This window comes from Lepisosteus oculatus, chromosome 21 (assembly GCF_040954835.1).
Source record: "Lepisosteus oculatus isolate fLepOcu1 chromosome 21, fLepOcu1.hap2, whole genome shotgun sequence".
Taxonomy (NCBI): domain Eukaryota; kingdom Metazoa; phylum Chordata; class Actinopteri; order Semionotiformes; family Lepisosteidae; genus Lepisosteus; species Lepisosteus oculatus.
In genome coordinates, this window is record NC_090716.1 from 12,321,915 (window position 1) to 12,346,836 (window position 24,922).

At 37.0% G+C, this 24,922-nt stretch overlaps 1 protein-coding gene across 3 annotated transcripts in view; it reads left to right on the forward strand.

Annotated features, from left to right (window-relative positions):
- ush1c (Usher syndrome 1C) overlaps positions 1-24,922 on the forward strand; it is a 39,266-nt gene that overhangs the window by 11,324 nt on the left and 3,020 nt on the right. For 2 of the 3 annotated variants that reach the window (XM_069181699.1, XM_069181698.1), the window contains exons 6-20: positions 604-628; positions 940-997; positions 1,441-1,544; positions 1,917-2,001; positions 2,538-2,597; positions 2,873-2,929; positions 3,414-3,556; positions 4,902-4,967; positions 6,378-6,508; positions 8,174-8,256; positions 20,768-20,809; positions 21,553-21,606; positions 22,676-22,775; positions 24,068-24,177; positions 24,598-24,653. In XM_069181699.1, coding sequence (XP_069037800.1) covers positions 604-628; positions 940-997; positions 1,441-1,544; positions 1,917-2,001; positions 2,538-2,597; positions 2,873-2,929; positions 3,414-3,556; positions 4,902-4,967; positions 6,378-6,508; positions 8,174-8,256; positions 20,768-20,809; positions 21,553-21,606; positions 22,676-22,775; positions 24,068-24,177; positions 24,598-24,653 — 1,174 coding nt within the window. Of the gene's footprint in view, positions 1-603; positions 629-939; positions 998-1,440; positions 1,545-1,916; positions 2,002-2,537; positions 2,598-2,872; positions 2,930-3,413; positions 3,557-4,901; positions 4,968-6,377; positions 6,509-8,173; positions 8,257-8,816; positions 9,009-20,767; positions 20,810-21,552; positions 21,607-22,675; positions 22,776-24,067; positions 24,178-24,597; positions 24,654-24,922 lie in introns of those variants that run through there. The other variant, XM_069181700.1, reaches the window with a different exon arrangement.

Below are 24,922 nucleotides of genomic sequence, written 5' to 3' on the forward strand. Positions count from 1 at the left end.
CAAAAATGTCACATATAACAGGTGGCCTTTGGTTGATCTAAAGCTGAGCCAAATATTTATGTACCATTATATGTACATGACAAGCAAAAACCATCACTGTTTCTCTATATAAGGTGCTGTATACGATCATTAGTATAATAAATATATTAAAGACATGAAAATAGCCATTAGTAATGAAGACCTTGGAGTCATCCACATGAAACAGAAAATAAATAGTTAACTGTTTTCTCACAGCATTGTACTTATTCTGATAATAACTACAGTGTAGTTTGATAACATTCAGTAATGATTTTAATATAATCCTTGTTCACTTTAATTGAGAAACATATTAATTTAGATACAATTAATACACCATTAACAAATTAATGTGCCTTATTTAGTCTTCCTTTATCTGTTTTCAGTTATATCTGACAGTGCTATTGGAAGTCTCATTGTAGGTGCCTATTAGTAGACCAGTTACACTCAATTGCATAGACTGAATGAGTTTAGTACTGTAAATCTAGGTTTCCTGTCGAAAAGGCACTTTGTAAACTATACATTTATTGATTAACTCACTTATTAAATATTCAATTATCATTAAACTCATAATTTCTTCGTTTGCAGATGTGGGCATGATACCAGTCAAAAGGTAAAAAAAGAACACTTTTGGAATTTATACTTGATCATTTCTAATACAAAGTATAATGCAGTGAAAATCTATTTTAAAATGTAGTGATTGGTAACTTGTGTTTTAAAAAATACTGATTTAAAAACAACAATATACTGTTCAGTTCAAGCAGTATCATGATTTAAGGATTCACAAGACTGGAATCCAGAAGACAAGAAATTGATCTGCATATTGATGGAACAATTGGATTTGGGTGGTTTGGGTACAGGAACTTTTACAGTCAGAGTTCATTATGTACTGTAAAAATCAATAAGTACTGCTTTCCTACATAGTTCATCCGATGAGCCCCTGAAGTGGCAGTATGTGGACCAGTTTGTGTCTGAAACTGGGGTAAGATTTATTGCTTTTTAACTTTAACTCCTCGAAAAAAAATAGTTGGATGTAATTGATCATAGATTAGATTGCCTATAATGCAAATAAAGTCAGCAATGTTGTGCTGTATACTGTAATGTAGGGTATATACTGTATTGGATAGTGATTTTTCATATGTATTTTACATGAATACTTATTAAAGTTTGCTCTTATGTTTTACATGGTGTTTTCTCCTGTCAGCATTGTTAGTGTTTAATTTTTCAGATTTGCTTTAAAAATCAAAATATGAATTAGGTTAATTTCTTAACAGAAAATCCATATTCATTGTTTAAGAAAGTACCTGTAAATACCTGTCGTGGAAGATACACAAATGGCCCATGACAACCACAGCATGTACAGTATGAAGCTTTAAGATTTGATTTAGCTTTTTTTAATGTTCCACATCTTGTACTTCAATATAGGATAAGAAAAGCAGTGTCGCTGGATTGGCATCTATTGGAGGGAAAGAGCTGAAAGAGAAAAAGGTTTTCCTCAGTCTTGTTGGCACAAAGGGCATGGGAATAAGGTCTGTCATTTATGAAACAACTGGCTATGCATAGTTAGAAAGTGTCAAAGCTAAGAAGAGTTTTAAATGGTATTTCTATGTGTAGCCATTGTCCCTCTAGTAGTAACAGCACTGACCTTACAGCGTTTGTTACTTTCTGAATGATTGTTACTGTTGCTTTTCTGATTAGGAATATATATACTGTATACTGTATATGTTTGGCAGTTAATAAAATGCATGTATTTTTTAAACATTTTCTTAAATTTTAATTAGCTAAAAAATAAAATTATTTTTTAATTTGTAAACAGTGTGTTTGTCTGCTGAGTATTAATTATTACTAGTATTAATTATGTACTGTAAGTACTAATGCTGCTTAATGTTAATTTGTTTCAGCATTTCTAGTGGTCCAACACAGAAGCCGGGGATATACATCAGTAATGTGAAGCAAGGCTCTCTGTCAGCAGAGGTTGGGCTCCAGGTAAACTGTCTCTCTTTAATGTACATGAAGATGTGCTGTGGAGTGTTATGTCTGAGTTAGTTTCATACTTTATTATTGCTATTGATGCTTATGATAATAAAAACATTCCCATTGTCATTTTTAATTGTGGGGCATTAAAGAATTCCATTGGAATGATCAGATATTCTTGTTATTTTTAAACCATATAAAAAACTAGTTGTCAGTAAAAGTGGTTTGTTACCATCTATACTGACCATCTCCTCTAAAATTCACATCTTCATTGCTTGCACTACAATTACCCAATGGACAATTTCTAGACATGCGATGTACTGTAGCTAGGGTTCTTCAACACTGAATGAACGCTGGCTTCCTTACAATGGAAGGATTTCTCATTATTACTTTTGTCCCCTGATTTATTGTATACTGGCAATACTTTCATATGGATAGCGATATGGTTTGGGAAGTGTGTATTTATTTTATCTCAAGGATTAAAGCTAAGATAACAGAACTATCTGTCTTTGAAATTCAAAATGTAACTTTCTTTGCATTTATTTCAGGTGGGCGATCAAATTGTTGAAGTGAATGGTGTTGACTTCACAAACCTGGACCACAAGGAGGCAAGTGGTTTTACAGTAGTTGTGAGATGTGTAAGTGGCTATTTTTGTGAGATACAATTGGCCTTTCTTACAGTGAGTATGCAGATGTCATCTATAAACAACTTTTACATTTCATTGTAACGTGTTTTTTTAAATTAAAGCACCAGAAGCAACATTATATAAAGAATGAAATAAACTTTAAAGTTAATAAATAAGGCATACATTTTAAGCTGTTAAGCTGGTTTGTCATGATCAAAATAATTCTTGACTGTGGCTAAATACCTTTTATTTTCTAGGCTGTGAGGGTCCTTAAAAGCAGTCGAAGCTTGACCATTACAGTTCTCACAGGAGCAGTGAGTACATTCTGATATTCAAAACGTTTTTCTTTTTTAGTTATATCTACTATTTGAATATCAAGTATTTATCCCTCCCTTCATTGCCTACTCATCAAACCGTCAGAGGATATTTGAGTTTTATTGGGTGGTGTGAGTTGTCCTTTTTTGGCATATTATCCATCTCTCTCACCACAATAACAATTGTGGCAACTCCTTGTGCGCTAATCCTTATAGCTCCCCCTTGTGGCAAGACCCTGGGTTAGTCTCGAAGGATGTGTCTTTTTCTTGGAGTGGAGTGGAAGCATCATGCTGTACTGGTAAGGGCTCTGTGCCCTGAACTGGAGGGTCATGGCTTCAAGTCCCAGATGCGATGCTGTTGTTGTATCCTTGGGTGCGGCACCGTACTTATCCTGCTGCAATAAATGGGTCTCCAGTCACTCGTTGGGTCTGCTGTTAGAGGGAATGGCATCTTCACTGCGGGGATGTTGACTGCTGTTTGCAGGGCAAGGAACTGTTCATGACTGATGATGAGCGACTGGTTATGGAGTCCCGCAGAGAGGTGGAACGGCAGGAGCTGATGCACCAGAAGAGAGTGGCCCTGGAGACCAACAAGATCCTCAAGGAACAGCAAGAGAAAGAGAGACTGTGAGAGACCTACAGTAGCAACTCTGTTACTCTCGAATGTGGTCCTTTCGAAACACGACTGCAGTCCATTCATTTGGCAATACCGCTGTAAATCTCTGATTTTGTGAATATCTCTAAATGCACAAAAGATTTCTCTTTTCTCAAAGTTTTTTGAAGAAAATGTGATCCACTAGAATTAATATTTAACCTTTAAATCCACTTCTGATACCATGTAAATTCAGTGCTTTTTTCTAGGTAATGTACTTGTTACAAGAATAATTGCCTAGTTACCAGTTTTACTTGGTTGCCGATGAATCAGACACATGAGCAAACATTGTAAAACCTTCTGTGACATTTTGCACACAAAGACCATTAAAGACAGTATTTTTAGTTAATGGCCCTAAATGAGATACTGTAACATATGTTGCTGCTTGACGTTTAGCAATGAAGTCTATTGAAATGGGTCGTATTAAAATGATCGATTAGTCAACAATAGCTATGTTTTTGCATATTCTTTCATACATAGTCATTAGCCATCTGTCCAGAAAATCAATGAATCCCGGACACATTAGGCTTAATGAATGTTTTCCTTACATACAGTATCTTGTAACATTACAGTAAAAGTTAAAGAGTAAAAACTACACAACTTTGTTTACAGCTAGAGATAGAAATCCTAGCCATATACTGTACATCACAAGTATGTTAGTTAATCCCTGTTTTTATTAAATTGTACACACTATATGTTTACATTTCACTTCATTAATCAACACACAGTAAAATGTGTTATGTGTAATGTAGGCCAGTTTTGGCTACTGAATTTGTTTTGGGTCTTTGTTTGTATTTAAACAATTTCAATGAAGTTGTCTTAAAAAAATACTTCAGGAACATGTATTTTAAATGATGGTAACAGTCATATTATGAAGCTTGGCATTATACAGATTGCACTGTGTGAGCTTCATTTTGGACTGCCTGTGATTTAATTTTGGGCTCAGGTTTCACGTCAGTCCGATCCTTTGCCTTTGCCTTCATTTTTCATTCAATTTCTGGATTTGTGGCTTTCAGTTAAGGCACAGTCAGCATTTTAATATCCAGCCATGAATTTTCTAACCACATTCACGCCTGTCCCAGTGAGCACACTGGAATACACACTGGACACGACGCTAGTCTATCACAGGACACACAGAGACACAAACATTCACAAACACACCAAGAAAAGTGGTTAGCATTGCCGCAATATGTTTTTTTTTGTACTGTATAACTACAGTATCAGATATATAATGCTGTAAATGGTAGGGATATCTTTTTAATGAAACTATCATAACATCATCATTTTTGAAATAGCACTTTTATGTCCATGTTTCTTTAGGAGGCAGATAGAGATTTCTCAGAAGACTGCAGAGGAAGAAGAACGCTATCGCAAAGAAATGGAAAGGTCAGTCTTATCCCACTTGTGTTTAAATGATTTTATGAATAAAAACTTTATCTCAAAGGCAAATGTTAAGCATCTTTTTACCAACAACATTTAAACATTTTACTTTATTCATATGGATTCATATCCCAAACCTATTTACGTTTGGCCCCACTCTATTTTGGAAAAAAAAAGAATTCATTTACAGAGGAGTTCTGTATCATGATATTGTTCAATGACAGTGACTTTAATGAACAGTTATACATTTTGAAACTGGTGCACAAAGTTCCAATTTTTCACTGTGTTCTCAAATTTTAAAGGATAAACACATATTTGCATTTGCAAACAAAACAAAGAATAGAAAGTACAGCAGCTTGTTCTCCAAGTAGAAAGATTGCTCAAACATTATGTGATGTAGTAGCTGTCTAATTGTATTGGTGGTCAGGCCAGAGAGGAGAAATACAGAAACTAGCAGCTAGAGCTGGCAGGCAAAGCCTCCAGATAATTCCCCATCAGGATGCTCGGGGATCTTTGAGTTCAGGCCAAGATGCTGTGGTCTATTACAGCTAATCAGTTTGGGCTTTATTTCAACAGTGCTTGCTGGGGCAGGAGGTTGAGGGCAACGCAGAAGTGCCATCGATCTTTCAGTTAACAAACCTTGCATGTTTTATAGAGATTTTGTTTATGTAGTAGTGATCTGAACAAGAATAGACATTATAGGGTTTTCCAGGATCTCTAGAATTTCTTCCCTTTAAACTCCCTTTACATGACAGATAACATCTAAACTAATAATATGCAAAACTATACTTTGTGTCTCTGTGGTGTTCTTTTGCAAATTCTAGTGAAGAGGTAGCACATATCACCTGTTAATCTGAGAAAAGTAGAACATTAACTCACAACAGTTTTTAATAACCTTGTGTGTGTAGTATATACTGTATAAGCATAACATTGCCAGTCAACTGTTGGATAAGAAATAGGTGATGGAAGTTCTGACTAAAGTTCACATTATTAAACAATAATTTACTCCATCACCGGAGCTCTTGATTCATAATATTTCAGTTTGCATGTAAGTTGAAGACTTGAGTCTAACAAGGTGCATTTCTTCCTTTCAGTAATGGTATGAAAAGAAAAACAGTAAACCACGCTTTCCAGTTAGCACACTATAGCCAAGTATCACCTTCTTTTAACTGGTATCAGGCTGGTTCAAATGTTGTTTAAAGGGTGGATGTTTTATTTAAGCCTTGCCAAAGGCCACTCTATGTGAGGCTAAACCCCTTGTGAGCATGTGATTCAGTAACACTGTCCTTCAAGCCTGCAGAGCCAATAATGTGTTTTTTTTATGTAGAACAAAATTGGTCAGCAGCATTTTTTTAATACAATACAAATACACCCATGAGGACATGAGCATGAAATATACTGTGTGTATTGTTTCAGAATTGAAGAGGCTGAGAGGAAACATCTAAGGGAATGGGAAGAGGACTGGGGGCCCAGAGAGCAGCCAAAGAGCCCCGTGCCCCCGCCTGCAGAGAGGAACACCCCCTCTCCGCCGAAACCCAAAAGCTCAGGTAATCACCTGGCTGCAGAGGCACTTCAGAAACGCAGACATCATCTGTGGACCTTTCATACCTTGGATATGTACGACTAATTCATGGAATTCATTTGGAAATGAGCCTTTTCGCTTGGGGTTTGCTTTTACACTTTCCATTTTTTCATTGGGTCCAGTTTATAGGGATTTCTGCCTGACACGTTATGTGCAAGGGGTATACAGTCTTGTATGTGGAGGGTTGCATCTGTGTCAGACCTCCTCTGTAAGTTATATCGAGGTTTTAGTTCATTTGCTGTTGGTAGAATGGGTACCTGACACAGGGTTTAGAAATGTTATGGAAAAGAGCTGCAGTAGATCCTGTGCATGCAGATTACAGTACGTACTTGCTGTGGTGTGGTTAGCAGATGAAGAATGCAGTCTTGCTGACAAGCTGGAGAATCCAATGGCTAGAGCCCAGTGAAGGCTCGGAAACAGCGGACGGCTGACGGGTTGCCAAAGCGGGACGGAAAAGCTGACGGAGATTGCCAAGGCAGGATGGAGAGGGGTAGCAGAGGGGACTGATCTGAGAAAGCAGGCAAGAGCGCCTATCAGGGCTGATCCGGGCAGGGTGGCTTTGCTGCCATGCAGGGGTGCTCGCCAGAGTTTCCGAAACATGGTCCAGGTCTTGGATGAAAGCAGCAGGGCGCAGGCAGGCAGAGGGGTCTCAAGAAAGACAGGGAGTCTGTCAGACAGGATTCAGCTGACTGTCCTACTGAGATGCAGGTTAGCAATGTTGAGAGCATTACCCAGGTGGAAAGGTATCTCAAGAACACGGCACTAGATCGGTGGCAGAGCAGGGTGTGAAGGGATTAGAACCCGTTTATTGGAGGAAAGTGGTTGGGCCAATCAGCTCGAGCGAGTCTGAACAGTCTCTGGAGATGATCGACTCCTCGCGTGAATGCTCCCGGTTTCTAAGGAGACTGAGGGCTGCAAGTTCTGGCTCGCCCAGGCATCACAGTACAAAGAACGGGTGCTAATAAAGATGACAGCTGTGATGGGGGAAAAAAAAATAAGTGTAAACTTTAGAAATCCCTACTGACCAGCATATTCTACAAGCAACTTTTTCTCACAGACCAGTGCCATCCTGTGGATAGATGAATAAACTAAGATCCTGAATATCTGCGCGTTAAAGATCCCATGTTTTGAGCTCCTTTGAAATGAAAATGGTTATACCAGTGCAAGGAATTGATATTATTCTTCACTCACAATGATGACAGTCTTGTTAGTCCGAGGTTTGTACTGAGCTCAGTATAAACGCTGCGCACAGCAGGCCTGCCGCATGCTGAATGTTGGGTGTTAACACAAGTTCTGAGTGAACAGTCTTCTTCAGACAAACTGCGGTAGGTACAGTATGAAAGGAACTTCTTTGTGTTAGGTCGGATCACTTGAACACAGACATAAATACAAATATGAATATTGTTTATTTATACTGTGATGAACCTACACACATACAGTACATGTCTGTGTGATTTTCCTACATTTCCTCTATCATCACAATTTCACCATAATCTGTTTCTAACTCATCTGACCTGGATTCTTGAGTGGTACTAGTTGTATGAGGCCATTTTCTTGTTGGTCTTTTTAGGTCTTTCAGGGAATGTTTAGGATATGTTTTCATCTTCTTTCCTTGCGACTTCCTTACCAGATAACGGGCCGTCTGCCTGGCAGCTTGAGAATGCGGAGGATGAGCAGGGGCCGGACGCAAGTGACCTGGTGAATGGGCAGCAGGTTTGCAGCCGGCCATCCTGATACAGTCGCTGCTGGCGCTAGATTCCTTTTGACAACCAAGTCTTGCTGGTCACGCTTGTTTGACCAGCAGCACATCCTTCCGAAAACCGGTCTCCTTTCAGGTTTCCTGTTCTTTTTGCGGGGATCCTGCGGTGCTTTGTAGGCGCGCTTACTCGTCTTCCTGTTCGCAGTGACTCTGCCAGTGATTCCAAAGGGGACCCAAGAACTGAATTCAGATTGAGTGAAGCAGTGTTTATCTACCCATACAGTTCTGCTACCACAGCAATACACCTGCCTCAGGGATTGTGACTGTTCATTATTTCAATATATTTTTCACAAGGCACTCTCCTTGACCTCCTAAAAAAATATTTTTTTTCCAGTCAGAGGCGATCACATAATCCGTTTTTTTTTTTACTTTTGACATCAATATTGTTTTTCTATTGGTTATTAATTCTCATCTCTGGCAGCGGTGTGGTTTGGCTGGCATGGTTGTCGAAGTCCTTCTGTGTTCTGGAGTACAATCCGCTCTAAGTCAAAGTATATGTTTTGTGTCCCTGTAGCTTTCGGCTGGTTTTACAGATATGAAGGGAAGTTGCCTACACTTCGAAAGGTGCGCTGTGTGTGTGGAGTATTTTGCTGTTGCAGTGGGGTTTGCAGCTGTTTCTTTTTCTGGTGACACTTTACAATATATATATATAGCAATGAATTCAGTAGCTACTCATAGGGTTTTAAAGTAACCATTTAACCATTTAAAGTAACCATCTATTGTAAAATGTCCTCATTGTGTGACTCTGATTTAAGAGTAATCAACTTTTGAGTGCTTCTTACTATACATAATCCTTTATGCACTAAAAAGAATGAGATCTTGGGATATTGTTAAGTTAAATTTTTAAACACTGAATGTATCGTTAGTTGTGCTTGTTTAAGTCATAGCAATTCCTGTAACGTAACTAGAGAATTTGAAAACATTTTCAGTGTTTTATTGCATCTGAAAGGGAGGAGGTGGAATGATATGAAGAGTGTTTTACAGTACATCCGTCAGTTTCCTTGTGTGGTGTGCTAAAAATCTGCTGTCACGTCTCAGAAAGGAAAAAAAGAAAAAGGAAAAAAGAAGCCCTCTAAGAATGACACGCTTCAGGAACAGAGGAAGAATAAGAAGGAGCTTGAGTTTGAGCTGAAGCTAGCCAAGGAAAAAGAAGAAATGTTAGAACGAGAAAAACAGCTCAAAATCAGTAGGCTAGTGCAAGAGGTATGGTTTTGAAATGAGTGCAGTGAAATCAGTGCATGATTTTTTTTCTTTCTAAATATGAGCATTTTCTTTCTGACCAGAACTATTGTAGGTTCACTTTAAGGTTTGTGAAGTTTTTGAATAGTCCAAATACTGCTATTTTATTAGACACTTGATTAGAGATTTCCATAGTTATGTGAGATGTTTTTCTTTGTGTAATTTGCACTTCACTAAAGCATACTGCTAGCTTGTGTGGTTTCTGGGTTTTTCTAAACTAGAATATCGAAATCGCAATGTAAAAGGGCATTTTGTCAATTTTTTTTAAAAGCCACTGCTATTTACTATTCTCTTTCTCATGTTAAGAAGCACTCAGCAGCGCATCAGTGCTGTGCAGTGGCCGATGGTCTTTGTTCTGGTGTGCATTGTGCCCTTGCTTTCTAAGTGGTAATGTGATTCAGGTGTCGGAGACCGAGCGAGAGGACCTGGAGGAGTCGGAAAAGGTTCAACACTGGGTAGAACGGCTTTGTCAGACTCGATTAGAGCAAATCTCCTCCGCAGAGAATGAGTCCACTGAGGTAAACTCACCTCATTCTCATCTAAGAATTGAATGTTTCAACTCTGGCGTCTGCATTGTACTACAGTCAAGCATGTGTCTGATTATTCAGCAGCAGGCAGACGTACTGTAGGAAATGTTGCTTTTGAGTCCTATGGCAAGTCTGTTTGGTAGGCTAACTGTTTTTCCCCACGTTTTGATAAATTGTGTCGGTTATATACTTAATTAGTATCTTAGAAATCTTATTTTCTGTGTTATTTCTTATAATCTGGGAGGATTTAATTAACAATGATCAGAAAAGGAATGTTGTGGAATTTTAACTTGGAGCATTATATTACACGACTTGCACATTTACTGTATTTTCGTTTGGCATGTCCTGTAAGGGCTCACGTGCAGTTTACGTGCAGTGTGTCGGCAGCTGATTCAGTGTCCTCTCAGGTGCCGACAGACAGAGCCCCCTCCACGGGACCCTCAGTGCGCCGGTTTGCAGGAGGTTTGCAGCTCACCACCACAGACCTGGACGACATTAATTTAGATGACGTGGACCAGAGTTTAAAGCAGCCTTTGAAAAGGTTGGCCCCACTGCCTCCTTCTCCCAGGCCCAACAACGCCCCCCCTCCTCGGCCTCCCCAGGCCTCTTCTCCCAGACTGCCCCCTCCTGCCCCAGCCCCAAGGCCCTCCCACTCCCCGCCCCCCCCCAGAGTGCAGCACCCCTCGGCCTCACGCGGGCACGCTCCGCCCCCCCCCCTTGCCCAGCTGTCCCCCGCCAGGCCCCAGGCCCCCCAGGCCTCCTGGCCCCCTTCCTCTCCCCAGCCTCACCCACAGCCCCCCCCTCCTCCGCCGCCGCCCCCTCCGCCCCCCCCTCCTGCTCAGCTTGCTGGCCCCAGTCACCCCGAGGACAGGTTCGGTGGCCACAGCTCTCATCTCTCGAGCTCGGCGGACCCTGACTGGGAAGGGCATAACTACAGGGCCAGACCCGCTTACAGTAAGGTCAGCCCAGGTGGTGAGCCCTCCTACCCTCCGAGTCCCAGGGTGGCTCAGCGTGATGCCACTGAGGTAGCTTGCATTCCTAATGAGCAGCATGATTGCTTTTGTTAGAAAGGAAGATTAGCCAGCTTAAACCTTTATACATCTTATCAGCTTTGTTTAGTTGTGAATGCAGTGTGAGCATGGTATTCTGTTTGCAGTGCAATATACAGCACAAACTCTCATGTATGTAATGACTAATGTAATGAAAGTTTGCACTTCTAATTTGCCTCCATCCTGTTGTTTTCTTTTTAAACATATTTTGTGTGTCTCCGGGCTGTACGTTAGAATGTAAAATATTTTTCTGAAATTGAATGAGTTGGGTGATTTCTGACATCAGATTTCAATTTTAATGGAATAATGTGCACTACAGTTGCTTGCATGTTTGGTTTGTGAGTGTTATTTGTTTGAAGTTTGATGGAAAAAAAAGTTAAGTTCTGCATTTTTCTACTCTGTATCTTTGCTTGTCAAAGTCAAACATTATTAAACATTGAAAGTATACTCAAATAAGTCACTGATATGCAATAGCTTTTGCTCATTACTCTATATTTTCTCAATAGTAGTTTGAGTTGCAACTTTGTTTTTAATGCGGTTCAGGTTATGAGAAATACATCTCATGCCAGCAGAATTTCAACCTCAAGCAATCCACTGGTACGTAACAGTCTTTAATCTAACATATTCTGAAACTGGCTCTTAATTTGGTCATTAAATGAATGCCAGTATTCCAGGGAGATGTGTGGCCTTAAAGAATATTGCTGGGTTTGGTTGTGGTTTTGAAGCTGGTTGGAGTTAGTTTGACTGTTAGGCAACACTGTTGTACAGTACAGGGTGTTGTCTTTTGTGAGAAAGAAGGTTAGATGCTTTCAAGTAAATTGATAAATTCGAAATGACAAAATACCAGGAATAGAATAGATAGAAGTTGACTACAAAGGTCACACCAAAGATAGTAGATTAATTTCCCCGTTGGGTTTTTGGAGGAAATGTTGCTTTTAGTATGCTTGTGTACTGTGTGTAGGAAATAATCACAGTGCCTTTTAAATTGTGTTGTTGAGAATCGCAAGGAGGTTTTAAAATTGGAATATTGTAGAATACATACTTCTATATTACAGAAAAAAAGATATTTCTTAAAAAGTTTAAAGTTATCATACCACTCAAATGTCCCATCAGAAGAAAATATACAGGTAGTTACTATCATGACATTAGATGGCAGCAGGCAGCTGTGTGGTGTGTATTAAAATTTTATGTGGGTGACGAAGCAGATTCTTACATTAAAAGGAATAGGAATTTAACCTGGTAATATTATAGTGGGTGATTTTGAATGACAAGTGCATTCATTTAAAATTCAATTATAATGTGACATTTTAATTAACTCCAGGCCATTTCTGCAGGACCACTGCAATGTGGAATCACATGAATACGACCAGCTCTCCACTACCTGAAAGAATCAAATGACACCTCGCTTCAGCGAGAGAAAGTGGTCAATTTTCCCCCCAAAATGTTAAAAAGTTAAATCAGTCCTCAAAACGAATTCTGAAATTATAAGGTCTTAGGAAGCACACGCACCATTCTAACCCCCCTAAAACCTCTATAATGATCTCTCTGGGTGGGGGGGTGATTCATTTTTCTGATGCATTTTATTGCTGTTTTGGTCCTGATTCACTTCATAGCAATTAGCTCCCAGTCCGCCCAGCCAGCGCCGCCCTGTTGTGCCCATAACTTCCAAACCCGTCATGCTTCCTCCCGTGCAGCCTGTCCGCAGACCCACCCTGCGCTCCGAGGCCTTGGTAAGACTCTGCTTTTCATTTCCTGAGTCTGTGCTTGGAAAATATGACCCTACAGGACGTCTCAGAACAGGCTAGAATGAGTCAAAAGCCTTCCTCTCTCAACACTGAGTAAAGAAAAACCCAACAAATTGCAAAATGTTGGCAGGAAATTCACGTGTTTATTTCAGCAAGGACAGTACAAAATATTTCAACGGGAAAGTCCTTGCCTATTCTAAAATTTTTAAATGTCTTAAAATACAGGTAATACTTCATAGGTACTTTTAGTAATTGGAAGAGCGTGGCTTATAAAATATTTAATCAAGTGGTGCAGAATGATATCATAGGTGACCTACAGTATTACAGATGTCCAGTAATGTTCAGAATCTGTTAACATTGACATTGTTTTATGGGAGGATTGATGTTAACTACTTTGACTTTATGGATAATGGATGAATAAAGGCATCCTGCCAGTCAGCATGACAAATATGCATCTCCCATTGCTTATTATGTCTAATTTCCAGAGTTATTACATTAGGAATAAAGAATCGTTTTCTTCTTGTCATAATATTATATTGTAGAATTAAATTAATGCCATTTACTATGCCTGCCTTTAGTTTGATCTGTGAGACTTATTTTCTGCCGCGGAGGCCACAGCCACAGCAGAGAATCTGCCTGTTGAATTTCTGTAGTGTAATTATAACAACTCAGATGGACATTCATCTGGAAGTTCCATGTTGTGTTTTTCGTCTGGTCCCAGTGGAATGCAACCAGAGTAGATCACAAATGTTACTTGGACTAAACCAAAATCCTCCAGTGCCAGCTATTTGTGATAGGATTCATTGTTTCATATTTCATTTGTAACTTGAACTGAATGTAAACCACTTAATTTATTAGACATAACGTTGAAGAACATTTATAATTGCATAATTATGAGCTTTGGGGAGGACACGTCCAGACCTAAAAGCTGGTGAGAAATTTTGTCACTTTTTGCTACCAGCTGAACAATTCTAAAAAAGCATTTTATTTATGTCTTTAATTAAATGTGTTTTTTTACTTGTTTTTTTACGTGGGAAGGATAAATACTCTTGTTGAGAAAGTTTTGTACATCAGTTACAATAATAAATACACAAGTCTTAACAACTTCTCTTGTATCTTATAAATTATATTGACGTGAAGCTGTGCACCTTGTTAACGTTTGCAAACATGAATGCACAGTTGTATTTGTAACGGCATTTTATTGCATACAAGCAGGTGTTTGATACTAAAGTGGGTAAAATTAGAAATAACTTCACTGGTTAATGTCATAATTCGGTTCCAAAGGCTGGACTGTACAAAAATAGCATGTGATAAAACCATCACAGAACAGCTGCTGTTTGATGTACTGTAGTCATGCCTCCAACTGACATCAGTATTTCCAGTTGCCTCCTTTAACCTTCTAGTCCAGCAGCATCATTTAAAAGTATTAGCTTGGAGATCTAAAACTAAAAGACTAAGTAAATGCTTTATATGCTGTCAGGACTAAAAGCTGTTTGACTTGCTAGAAATAAATAGAAATCTTTTTAATATGTTTATCAGGATATTTCCTGCATTGTGTTCTACTACAGTACTGTACGTGCTGATCTGCAGTCTCAAATTGGGCCACCAGTTTTGGAGTGTTTTGTTTTCTTCTGCTGGGTCAAAATGCTCCAGGAGGTTACTTAGAAAATGCCTTAAAGGAATTACAAGATTTCAAATTAAATTTACATTTTCACAAAACAATTAAATACATTAAATTAATAAAATACAATGTTTAGGAATCTCGTTTTAACAGTGTATATTTTTAATGATATTCAAAATTGATACAATACCATGTTTTTTCTTGTGTGACATTTACATTCAGTCCAGTGCATGTAAAATGATCTTCAGGAGTTGTCCTCTGAGTGAAGGACTGTACTCTGCCCACCCACGTATGCAAATGAGCATGATAATTAAGTGATGCATGTATCCATGTATATGTTAGCATTCTAAGTTAAATTAAACATTTACTGATTAAATTAGAAAACTATTATAATATTATAAATTATAAACCAACAACAAGTCTTTAGTAGTCTCTGACACTGAAACCCTTAACATAATTTCTTGGTACAGAGTAATACAAATTTTGAATTTTATTTCACTTGTTTTTATTTATCATCCGTTCTCTACAAATTAATTTAGAAATTCTTCCAACATGATATGAATGAACATGATAAAAATAAAGAGTGTTACTGTGCATGTTTAGCAATAAATTATTAGTCTGTAGCACCGTACAAATCTTCACACTGTTCAGTGAAATGTGACAAACATTGTTAAATGTTTTTTTAATGCCCCAATACTGTATCCTGATTTAAAAACAATCTGTGGTACACCACAGTTTGGACAGGGAAACACCCATACATTGTTAATATAAAAAAGGCCTGGCTCTTGTCATGACATCTACAATGAAAAAGAGATAAACATTGACAAGGTATGACAGTACAAGTTGGCATAATTGTTGATAATTGTATGAATGCTTTATTTGTCATCCAGACCCTCATCCAGATCTAAGCAGAGGTAAAGGGCAAGCTGTCACATTCTCAATAATTAATGTGTACAGCCCTGAAGATTAAGTATAAGTTACTCATTTCAGGACAGGACTCAACAAAAGGGTCTATTCTGTTTTGTTCTAAATAACAAATCACTGCTTGTTTAATAGGGGTGGTCTTAAATGTGTGCTTCCTAAATTAGGTTCTAAAATATAACATTGAATATTTACACTTCAAGAAAAAAATACAGCCAAATATAACAAAGCAAAATGATCCCACCGGACATGCAGCTACAGTACTATACCTGAAAAACAGCAGAGAGGTGATTGAAGGAAAAGACTGACATGTAAAAAGAAGCTGAGAACCTCTTTGCTATAATGTGTCTTACTGTTCTGAACTACTAGGACTTGTACCTGCAGCTAGGTCATAAGCATGGTCTCTAATGAATTGTTGTACGTCTCACAGAAGACATCCTAATGTGTTTAAATGGATACTTATTTAGTGTGGGCTTTCTGCCTCGACCTTTTCAAATATTAATAGTGTCCATTCTGCACTCTGTGTTTTTTTTCCCTCCAGTCATACCGTAGCATTCAATCAATAGCCACCACACAGCAATGGTAACACAACCTGTTCTTATACTGTATAGTCTTAAATATGCAGGTATGGTACCTGCTTCCAGTAAATAAGAATGTATCAAAGTGTAATATACAGTAGTAACACAGGACTGCACAATATACAGTACATTTTGTTTTTATGACAGGCAACCTGATCATAATGTATTAGCGCTGGCATCCCAAAGCACATGTTCCTTTACACTAACTTAATGCAGTTTGCCCTTTATCACTGGCTCAGTTATAATTTCATAAAGATCATTCTGCCTGAGTGTAATGAATGTACAAAGTACACAAAATCTGCTACACATTCCCTGCTTACTTACATATATATGCAAAATATGCCATAGTATCTATTGTTTGTGCACATTTAAGCATTTATTTTGAAGGTTCTGTTTTTTCTTCAAAATTAGACTAATCGATAAGTTAACCAGCTAGGAAATGTTTTCCATTTCGCTAGGTGATGACTTTTAGATTGCCTGCAACCCAACCACTTGAGCTCATAAAGTTAGTTTTGATTTAATGTCAATTGTTTAATGTCAGTTTAAAAGTGCATCGATGCAGTATAGTATAAGGTACTTTTAGTACCTTGTTAATCTATAGCATTGGTAGTAGTGATTGGCACTGGCAGCAGCGGCGATAATTGTTCTTAACCTGAACAATATTGTCTATGAAATAAAATTACATAGAGTAACATCAGGAGCATGGTAATCGTGATATTCTTTATTCACAAACCAATTTATTTTCTGTAGTATTGTGTTTCGGCAGTAATTATAGACAGGTCCTCTGTAGTGGATTCTTATGTCTTTTCCCCAGTTTAGCTAACTTTATGATGTACAGTATTTCTGAAGTAGAAAACAGTTTTTGTGTAGAATCCATCTTTGATGGTTTTTGTTGAAGATTTAATTGAGGTAGAAACAGTGGCATGTTGTAAAATTAGTGTAAAATCCCTGATATACCATTGCAATTCTGATGAGAAATGCTTGTAAGGAAAATTGCCCAAATAAGCAGTTTTATACTGTGGAATAAGCAATTTACAGTCAGCGGAGCCTGAAAAACAATAATTGAAAATCTTTAAAATTGAACCAACAGAGGGCCTTTTGTTGTATAATAGAGTGCTGCAGTAAAGGATCATACTGTATTAAACCTGAATCCAGAAAATCGCTTCAGTTCTTGCCCATCTTCAAAATACGTTTTTGAAATATCACAAAAATACCAAAGGTATTGAACAGATTTGTCTACAAATACTTGCATTTACATACTCCAACAGAAGCTCGATTAGAACTTGGAAAGGAGTACAATTTAATTTAGTTTCTGTTTGTAAAGAAATCCTCTGTAGTTTTTATGTTGGTTGGACCCCAAATCTCATTTGGGGAGCAGTGAAAGTATGTCATCTGGAAAGAAATTGAATCAGTTTTATGAAACACAGTGTATTTATATTTTTTATTATTTGAATCATAAATCTTTTCTGTCCCAATTCTGTTACATGAAGATAAACACTTGAAATTAACAATGATGTAATTTATGTGAAATTTGGTCCAATCTGAGCTGTTTTAGGGCTCTGTAGGTTAAACATTTTAAAGCAGCAATCTTTGTGTGAATGCCTTAAAAGAAAATTGAAAACAGAAAATGCCCTAATGCTTTTCTGCAGCCTTGTAAATTAACAAAGAATCAAAAATGTTTTGTAGATTTTCACTCCTTTCTGGGGCATGCTTTTATTGCTCTCTTGGACTTGCTGTTTTTCAGCTGACCACTCCAGACATACTGCTAAGTACAAGGACACCCAAAACACATACGTACAGTAGTTGACACAAGTAGCTGCCTATTAAAATCATTTTGAAAGGTTGTTGTGATGGACCCCACCCTTAGTTAAGGAGGTCCCAAGGTTCTGCATACATGATGCCCATTGAAAAAATTGTGGGAGCGTTATTGCAGAATACTTCCATTTTTTATAAACAGAACTCTACAGTTCTTTAGTCAGGTTCTACCACACCTCCAACCATAAGTACTTTGAATGGACATAAAAGGACTGTATTTCACTATGAAGAACATACATCTGTATGGATTAGATAATATTCTCGGAACAGTTCTAACCAGCTAATTAGGTGCCTTCTGAGTCAGATACAGCACAGTGACATGTTAAACAGACCTGGTACTGACAAAATACTTGCAGTTCAGATTTTATGGGGATCCTGGTGCAGATTTGATCATGATCTAACAGTAGGTCCACCTTTCATATAGAACGTATGTTGATTCTATTCTGTATGTAATATTAACCAGGGTACTGTATTCCTGTGAATCTAATTGTTCTATCTAATCTTATTTTGCAGCCACCAGAGATGTTAAAAAGGATGGTGGTCTATAATTCCTCTTTCAGATCCAACAGAAAACAAGTAATTAATTGCAGTCATCTCCCTCAAGTGGCTTGTCAGCTTTACTCTTCATTTTCCAGTGTGACTGTTTTAAGAGTGTGAACCTTTTTTAAATTCACCACACATTTCAGATACTATATAATTTCCTTACGACTGTAATTTTGTAAGTCTCTTGGCTTTATGTTTATGCTTTACAATTTTCCTGTCACCTATTTTTGCTTACTTTACAATGGCGTGCAATTTGCTGCTATTAAACAGCAAAACATTGGTGAGATATTTCAGCCTTCCTTCTATTAATCTTGTTTTGAGTGTTTATTTTATTTTTTTATGATCCTCCCATTTGAAACCAATTTGAGTCTCAGAAAAGGACATAAATTTAACTTTCAATTTGTTCAGATTGGATGCCTAACCCAATAAGTGGTAAACCTAAGAGTCCTGATAAGGGGCTTTACAAGTGTTTTTATGGTATCATGTGACACAGGAGATCTGTGCTTTATTGTGCATCCGTATAATAAGATACACTTACATCTCTAACAAAACATCAGAAGTAAATAAAAGGAAATTTGTTCTCATTATTATTCCAAACCACTGTTTAGAAATATCATATAGTGCAGTAATTTGGCAGAGTAGGAGAGAAGGCATCATTTATAAAACAAAATGTAAGAAAGACTTATTTTCTTTAAATAGCAGTGTTATTTTCATACAGTACATCCAGTAAATGTAATTGTTGTTTATTCAACACATTGCCGAGGTTGCACAGCTCTGTGTGTTTTGGCATGAATATTAACTGTTGCTTCATTAAGATTCGCTTCAGACATGCAAGTGATAATGTTGTCTGCTCTCATGTGAAAGGGTTACGATGCCCTTGGGAGGAATATATCTGCACCTCAGACAGGTGGCTGTGAAATACAGAGAGTTGACTTAATTTTCTCTTTGCTGGAAATGTCTGTCATGGGATGTTCTAGGCAGCCCAAACAGTTTATTAAGCACTCTGCTAATCCAGATCTTGCATTGGCAGGGGAGTAATGATCACGTCCCCACACACCTTCCAGACATTAAGCAAGACCATTTATTTTCTTCCAAGCTTTCTTAGCACAAGTTTCTCACGATGATCCATTAATGGTAGTGTCATTTGAGAACTTTTAAAATACTGAATTATTTTATGGCATTTTTAAACTGGAATATCAGAGATCAAATGTCTATGAAGGTTACCTTCAACCTGAATCTAGTTGACTTACTCCTACCAATACTGAGACTTGTAGTGCTACAGTAAGCAACACAAGCGCTTATCTGATGAATGCGCTGATGTACTCAAGCCCTTTGCAATGAAGGGAACCAAAGCTCACCCAGGAAATGACGCTATTTATTTTTGGGAGTGCTGAATTCAATCTCTTTCATGTGTAATGTCTTTAAATGTATTATTCATTTACACTACTTCAACACATTCAAATATAAAGATACTAAGATGTAATACTTAACCCCCCCCCCCCCCCAAATTATTTTATATTCTAGCTAAAAGCTCTATTTGGAGGGTTAGTACTACCTTCTGAGACCTGACAATGATGTAGTATAGCTGCCTCTTTATTTTGTCACAGACAGAACATTCTGTCAGATGACTTAGGGAAGATAAATGTGTACGGTTTGGGAGTGGGTAGGAGGGATGTTTTTTATGTTAGATTGTAACATTTCTTCATCAAGGCAGTCTGTACTGGTTTCCATGAAGAAATCTCTTTCTAGCTAACATTTCATAACTATTTAAAAACAAACAAGGACATGTGCAAATGTCTGGTTCTGAAAACCGATTTTTCTACCTTCTAATGTGATTATATGAAAATTGTGATGCTGCTTAATATAATTTCATTAGAATTATGATGTAACATTTTTTTCTTATGGAGGTCGTATTAGTATCCATATTCCTCTCACAATTTATCATTTATTAATGAAGAGTAAGTTATTGTAAAGTTTCATAATTTAATGCTTTAGATGTACTGAAAAAAATTACAAAACATGAATTAAAATCCTTCCAGAAATAAATGTTGTCAAAAGGAATTTATGTGCTATTTACCACAACTATGTGCTTTCCTTTGTTGTGTTTTTTGTGTTGTCTGTCTTTAGAGGCAATTTTAGAATGTACAGTACAGTATATTAAATTTCTTAATAAATTTGTGGAACAATTGAGATTGTATCGTATCAATTGACAGGAATGGTCAATGCATGCCACACAGATACTGTCCAGTAAATATTGGACTTTCTTGTCATTGCTTTTACAGTACCTTACTGAAACTGATCAGGCTCTGGCCGTTTAAATTATGTTTATTGTGGCTTCATCTGTACTGTTCTGTACTGTTCATCAATACTGTGTGTACATTTCCAAGAAGATTACAATGAGATTAATATATGTTGTTGTTTTTGTAGGGTTTTCAGAAATATGTGGAAGACTTTGATCCATATTCTATGGTATGCTGACATTTTATTTTTTGTATTTGCACAGAATTTTTTACTACATTACAAGGTACAAATGTGCATCTTTATTGGTGGAATGTTTTTCAAATTCTTAATTGTGATACAGTGTATACTGTATACTGTATATAATGTATATAAGGTGTAGTATATACTGTATATCTGGTGTTTTGTTGTAGTATCCACCTCTTTTGAACTGATGTCTTCAGAATTGTTACAGGTTTAGATTACAGTAATTGAGATTTTACAATATTTTGCGATATAGACAAACATATCTTTTGACAGATGATGTGCCCTTGAAAAAATGAAAAAGTCATCATTTTGACCCAATAATAAGTCTGTTAATATAATTCTGCTTGATTGCAAATCAGATTATTTTCATTAATATAGTATATTGTATCATTGGATTTTAGTGAAGAATACTGTACATTAAAACGTACAGTAGCTGTAGATACTGTATTACAGAAAGACATGAACAGATCTTTATCCTCTCCCAGGAGATGAATTTCCTGCTTTTCTAATTTCCTGCTATTTCACAGTAAAACATTATACTGTGAGTCCACTGTGACTTAGGTTGCACCTCATCAGAATGCACGGTACAGTTGGACAGCATTTTGCATTTGCTCTGAACCCTAACTGGTTCTGTGCTGCTTTGAAGTATTCTCTTTTATCTTTATTTGCTTGACTTTCAGATTTGTTTCTTTGATTTGACTTTCTCTTGTTCTGTTCTCTTATTACAGTTTACTCCAGAACAGATAATGGGAAAAGATGTGAGACTTCTCAGAATTAAAAAGGTACAGCTTTTTATACTTTATACATATACATATACATACAGTATATGTATACATATACATATACATACATACATTCATACAGTACATACAGTACAGAATATTTACAAAATATCTTTGTAGAGAAATTACATTTTCATTTAAACTTGCTGATATCTAGAAAACACCTTTAAACCCATTTTGTTTAAATGCATGCAAAGACAAAAATGTATCAAAAGCATTACAGAATGTAATACTTCCTAGAAATTAACTGCATGAACCTTAATGCTGCAGGCTTACTTAATATTACATTATGATTCAAATACTTTATGGAAAGGCAACAGTTTCTTTGTGACTTTAGTCACACCGACTGTTGAAGTTACTTGTAAACTTAACATTTAAAGATAACTTGTAAAGATTATACTGTATGCATTCAAAATAACCCACTATACAAATTACTTCAGTGCATTGTTTCTCAAATGATTCTTCCACACTTGTCAGCCTCAGTTTTTGGAAAAATATCTGATTTATGAGAAATGTGGGGAATTGTTGGTAATTGTGGGGAAATTAGATTTTGCTCCTTAGGCAGAATGACTAAAATTAAGAGAAACAAGTCTTAAATCACACTTTGTCTACGATTAATAAGCATCCACTATTAAAATTGTACAATAACAGATCTTGTTACATACTGGATATGTGGTATTAGTTATAAATAAAAAATAATTGGTATTGTGTACTACCTTCCTTTATGAATTCTAAACATACGGAAATAACTTAATTTTGCTAAAAGTTACAAATGGCAACTATTAAAGTGCATTTAAGTGGTGGAAATCATGTGTGTTATATCCTTGATCAAAGACTGCCTCAAGCCTCTTTTAAAAAAATATATGTACAGTAATACTTCCCACTTTTATCCACGGCCATGTATCATTAAACACACGCTACAGATATTTCAGGCCAGGGATGGTACAGTGACAGAAAAGGCATCAGAAAATTGCTGTGTGAAGATGAAGGCTAGAAGGTCAAAGTTGAAATGTTTCTTAAGATTTATATCCGTTGCGATATCAAGCCAGTCCTTTTTGTTTGTGCTCAGGAAGGACCACTTGATCTTGCTGTAGAAGGAGGGGTAGATTCTCCTCTGGGGAAGCTTGTGGTTTCTGCCATTTATGATGGTGGTTCTGCGGACAAGCATGGTGAGTGGACCTGATATCATTGATGGGCATACATTTGTCATGTGTGTGAATGGTGAAGTAACGTGATTTACAAAATATGTGCAAACATAGCGGTTTGTTACAGGAGATTTTTTTTTTACTTTTTATAACACTAGGGGAACCCTGCTTACACAACTTGAAATGAAGTTTGTCAGATTATTTTACACTGGGGGAAGCAAGATAATCTTACACAATGGCAGTGAAGTTGGTTGTTGTCAGATAAAACAAAACATTTGTTTTTTCTCTGCCATAAGGTACATTGACAACCATTCAGGGGTATGTTCTTATACACAGTTTTATATAATGGGAACTTTATATACAGTGTGCCGTTTCTATGGATGCATGAATCTTTGCTGAACCTTTGAACTTTTCATTTGATTGATGTGATGGGTCATTTGAACACATTTCACCACTCAATCAATCCAAACACCTGCCACCTGTTTCCTGAGAATTCTTTAACTTAACCTGGAACACAATCATAAACAAGAGGCTTTAGTTTCTCTCACACTTACTTCCATGGATCTCAGTTCAGTTCAGTGAACTATTTGAAGTATTTGTCATATGCACAAGTGCAATGAAATGCAAAAACATAAACACAGAATAGCAGCAGCAACAACAACAAGTTAAATAACATACAACTTAAATAAAGTCAGACAAGCAGTGTGAGCAGAAAAAAAAACAGACTGACACTCTGTAATTCCTAAACTGTGTGGAAATCAGGACAGTTTCACTAGTGCCCTGCAAAAGGTAGATCGTATTGTGGCCACATTTTTTCTATGTTAGTACCTCATAAAAGAATCTATGTATTTTTTATGTATAAGATGTACAATAAACAACAATAAATCAATGGTGGATAAAACATTCCAAAACCAGTTTATGCATTTGAGTTTGAGTTTGTTTATAATATATACTCTCAATTTGTTCTAGTCTTTAAATTATGTCCCTGTAAATATACAGGAAGTTCCAAAGTCAGTATCTTGTGTGACCTCCACTAGCTCAGTGACTGCAAGGTATCTATACTCATCACATGTTCTGGCTGTTTCAGTTACTAAGTTTTGCAATTAAAGAGGTGAGTCACCCTGATCCGTCTATTTTTCATCACTATTGTGACAGGCGGAGGTCCTAGACCTGCCTTATCTCTTACTTTATTTGCTAACCATTTATGTGTAAGTAGCATGTTATTTTGTTGTGTACCCTAGAGCGCAGTAGCGGCCTGCTTGCTGAGGCTGTTTTCTTCTCTGATGAATGAATGTGTGAATATGTCTTAACAATAGGGGGAATAGTAAAGGGAGATGAGATCATGGCTGTTAATGGAAAAATCCTAACTGACGCCACTTTAACAGAAGGCCAGAATTCCTTGGCTAGAGCATGGAACAGTGGTGGGGTAAGAACGATACAGTATTTACTGGGGTGTCTATCCTTTTAAATTTAAACATTTTAAATTCTCTCTACATGCCATTAGTACAATCCCATTGATTTATTTTTGCAAATATGAATTTATTTAAAAAATAACTGCTCAGGCAAAAGCGTTCGTGTATTGTTTTGGAAAAATTCAATATTCTGATATGGATGGGAAAGCAGTTTAGTTATGATAATCAAATACGGGAAATGCATCATCTTGACTGGTGTAATAATGTTTTGTAATATTGTATGTCATAAAGGTCTGTGGAAGACATGGAAAAAATTTAGTCAATTTACATAAATTCATTTTTGACTAAACTACTGCTCGCCTACAATAACGTACATGCTGTTGGGGAATTCATGATAGCTTCTTTATGGCTGCTGTTATATCTTGAATTTACAGGATTGGATTGATCTAGTGATTGCTGTGTCTCCTCCAAAGGAATATGAGGATGAAGTGTATGTATTTTCTTCTAATCAATCACTAGCTTTCTTTGGTCTGCAGAGGAATACAAGCATTTATTTGACTTGTTCTAAATCCATATGTGGACAATAGCTAAAGTAGTAATGTTGCTCATTTAATGTAACAAAAAATGCGTAAGTCTTTTGTATTTAATTTAGCAGGCTTTTTTATATTGTACCTTTCACTAATATGTAGTTGATCATTTGAACATAATAGACATACTGTAATGCATGTAGAAAATGCTAGCCCCAGTCAAATGCACATT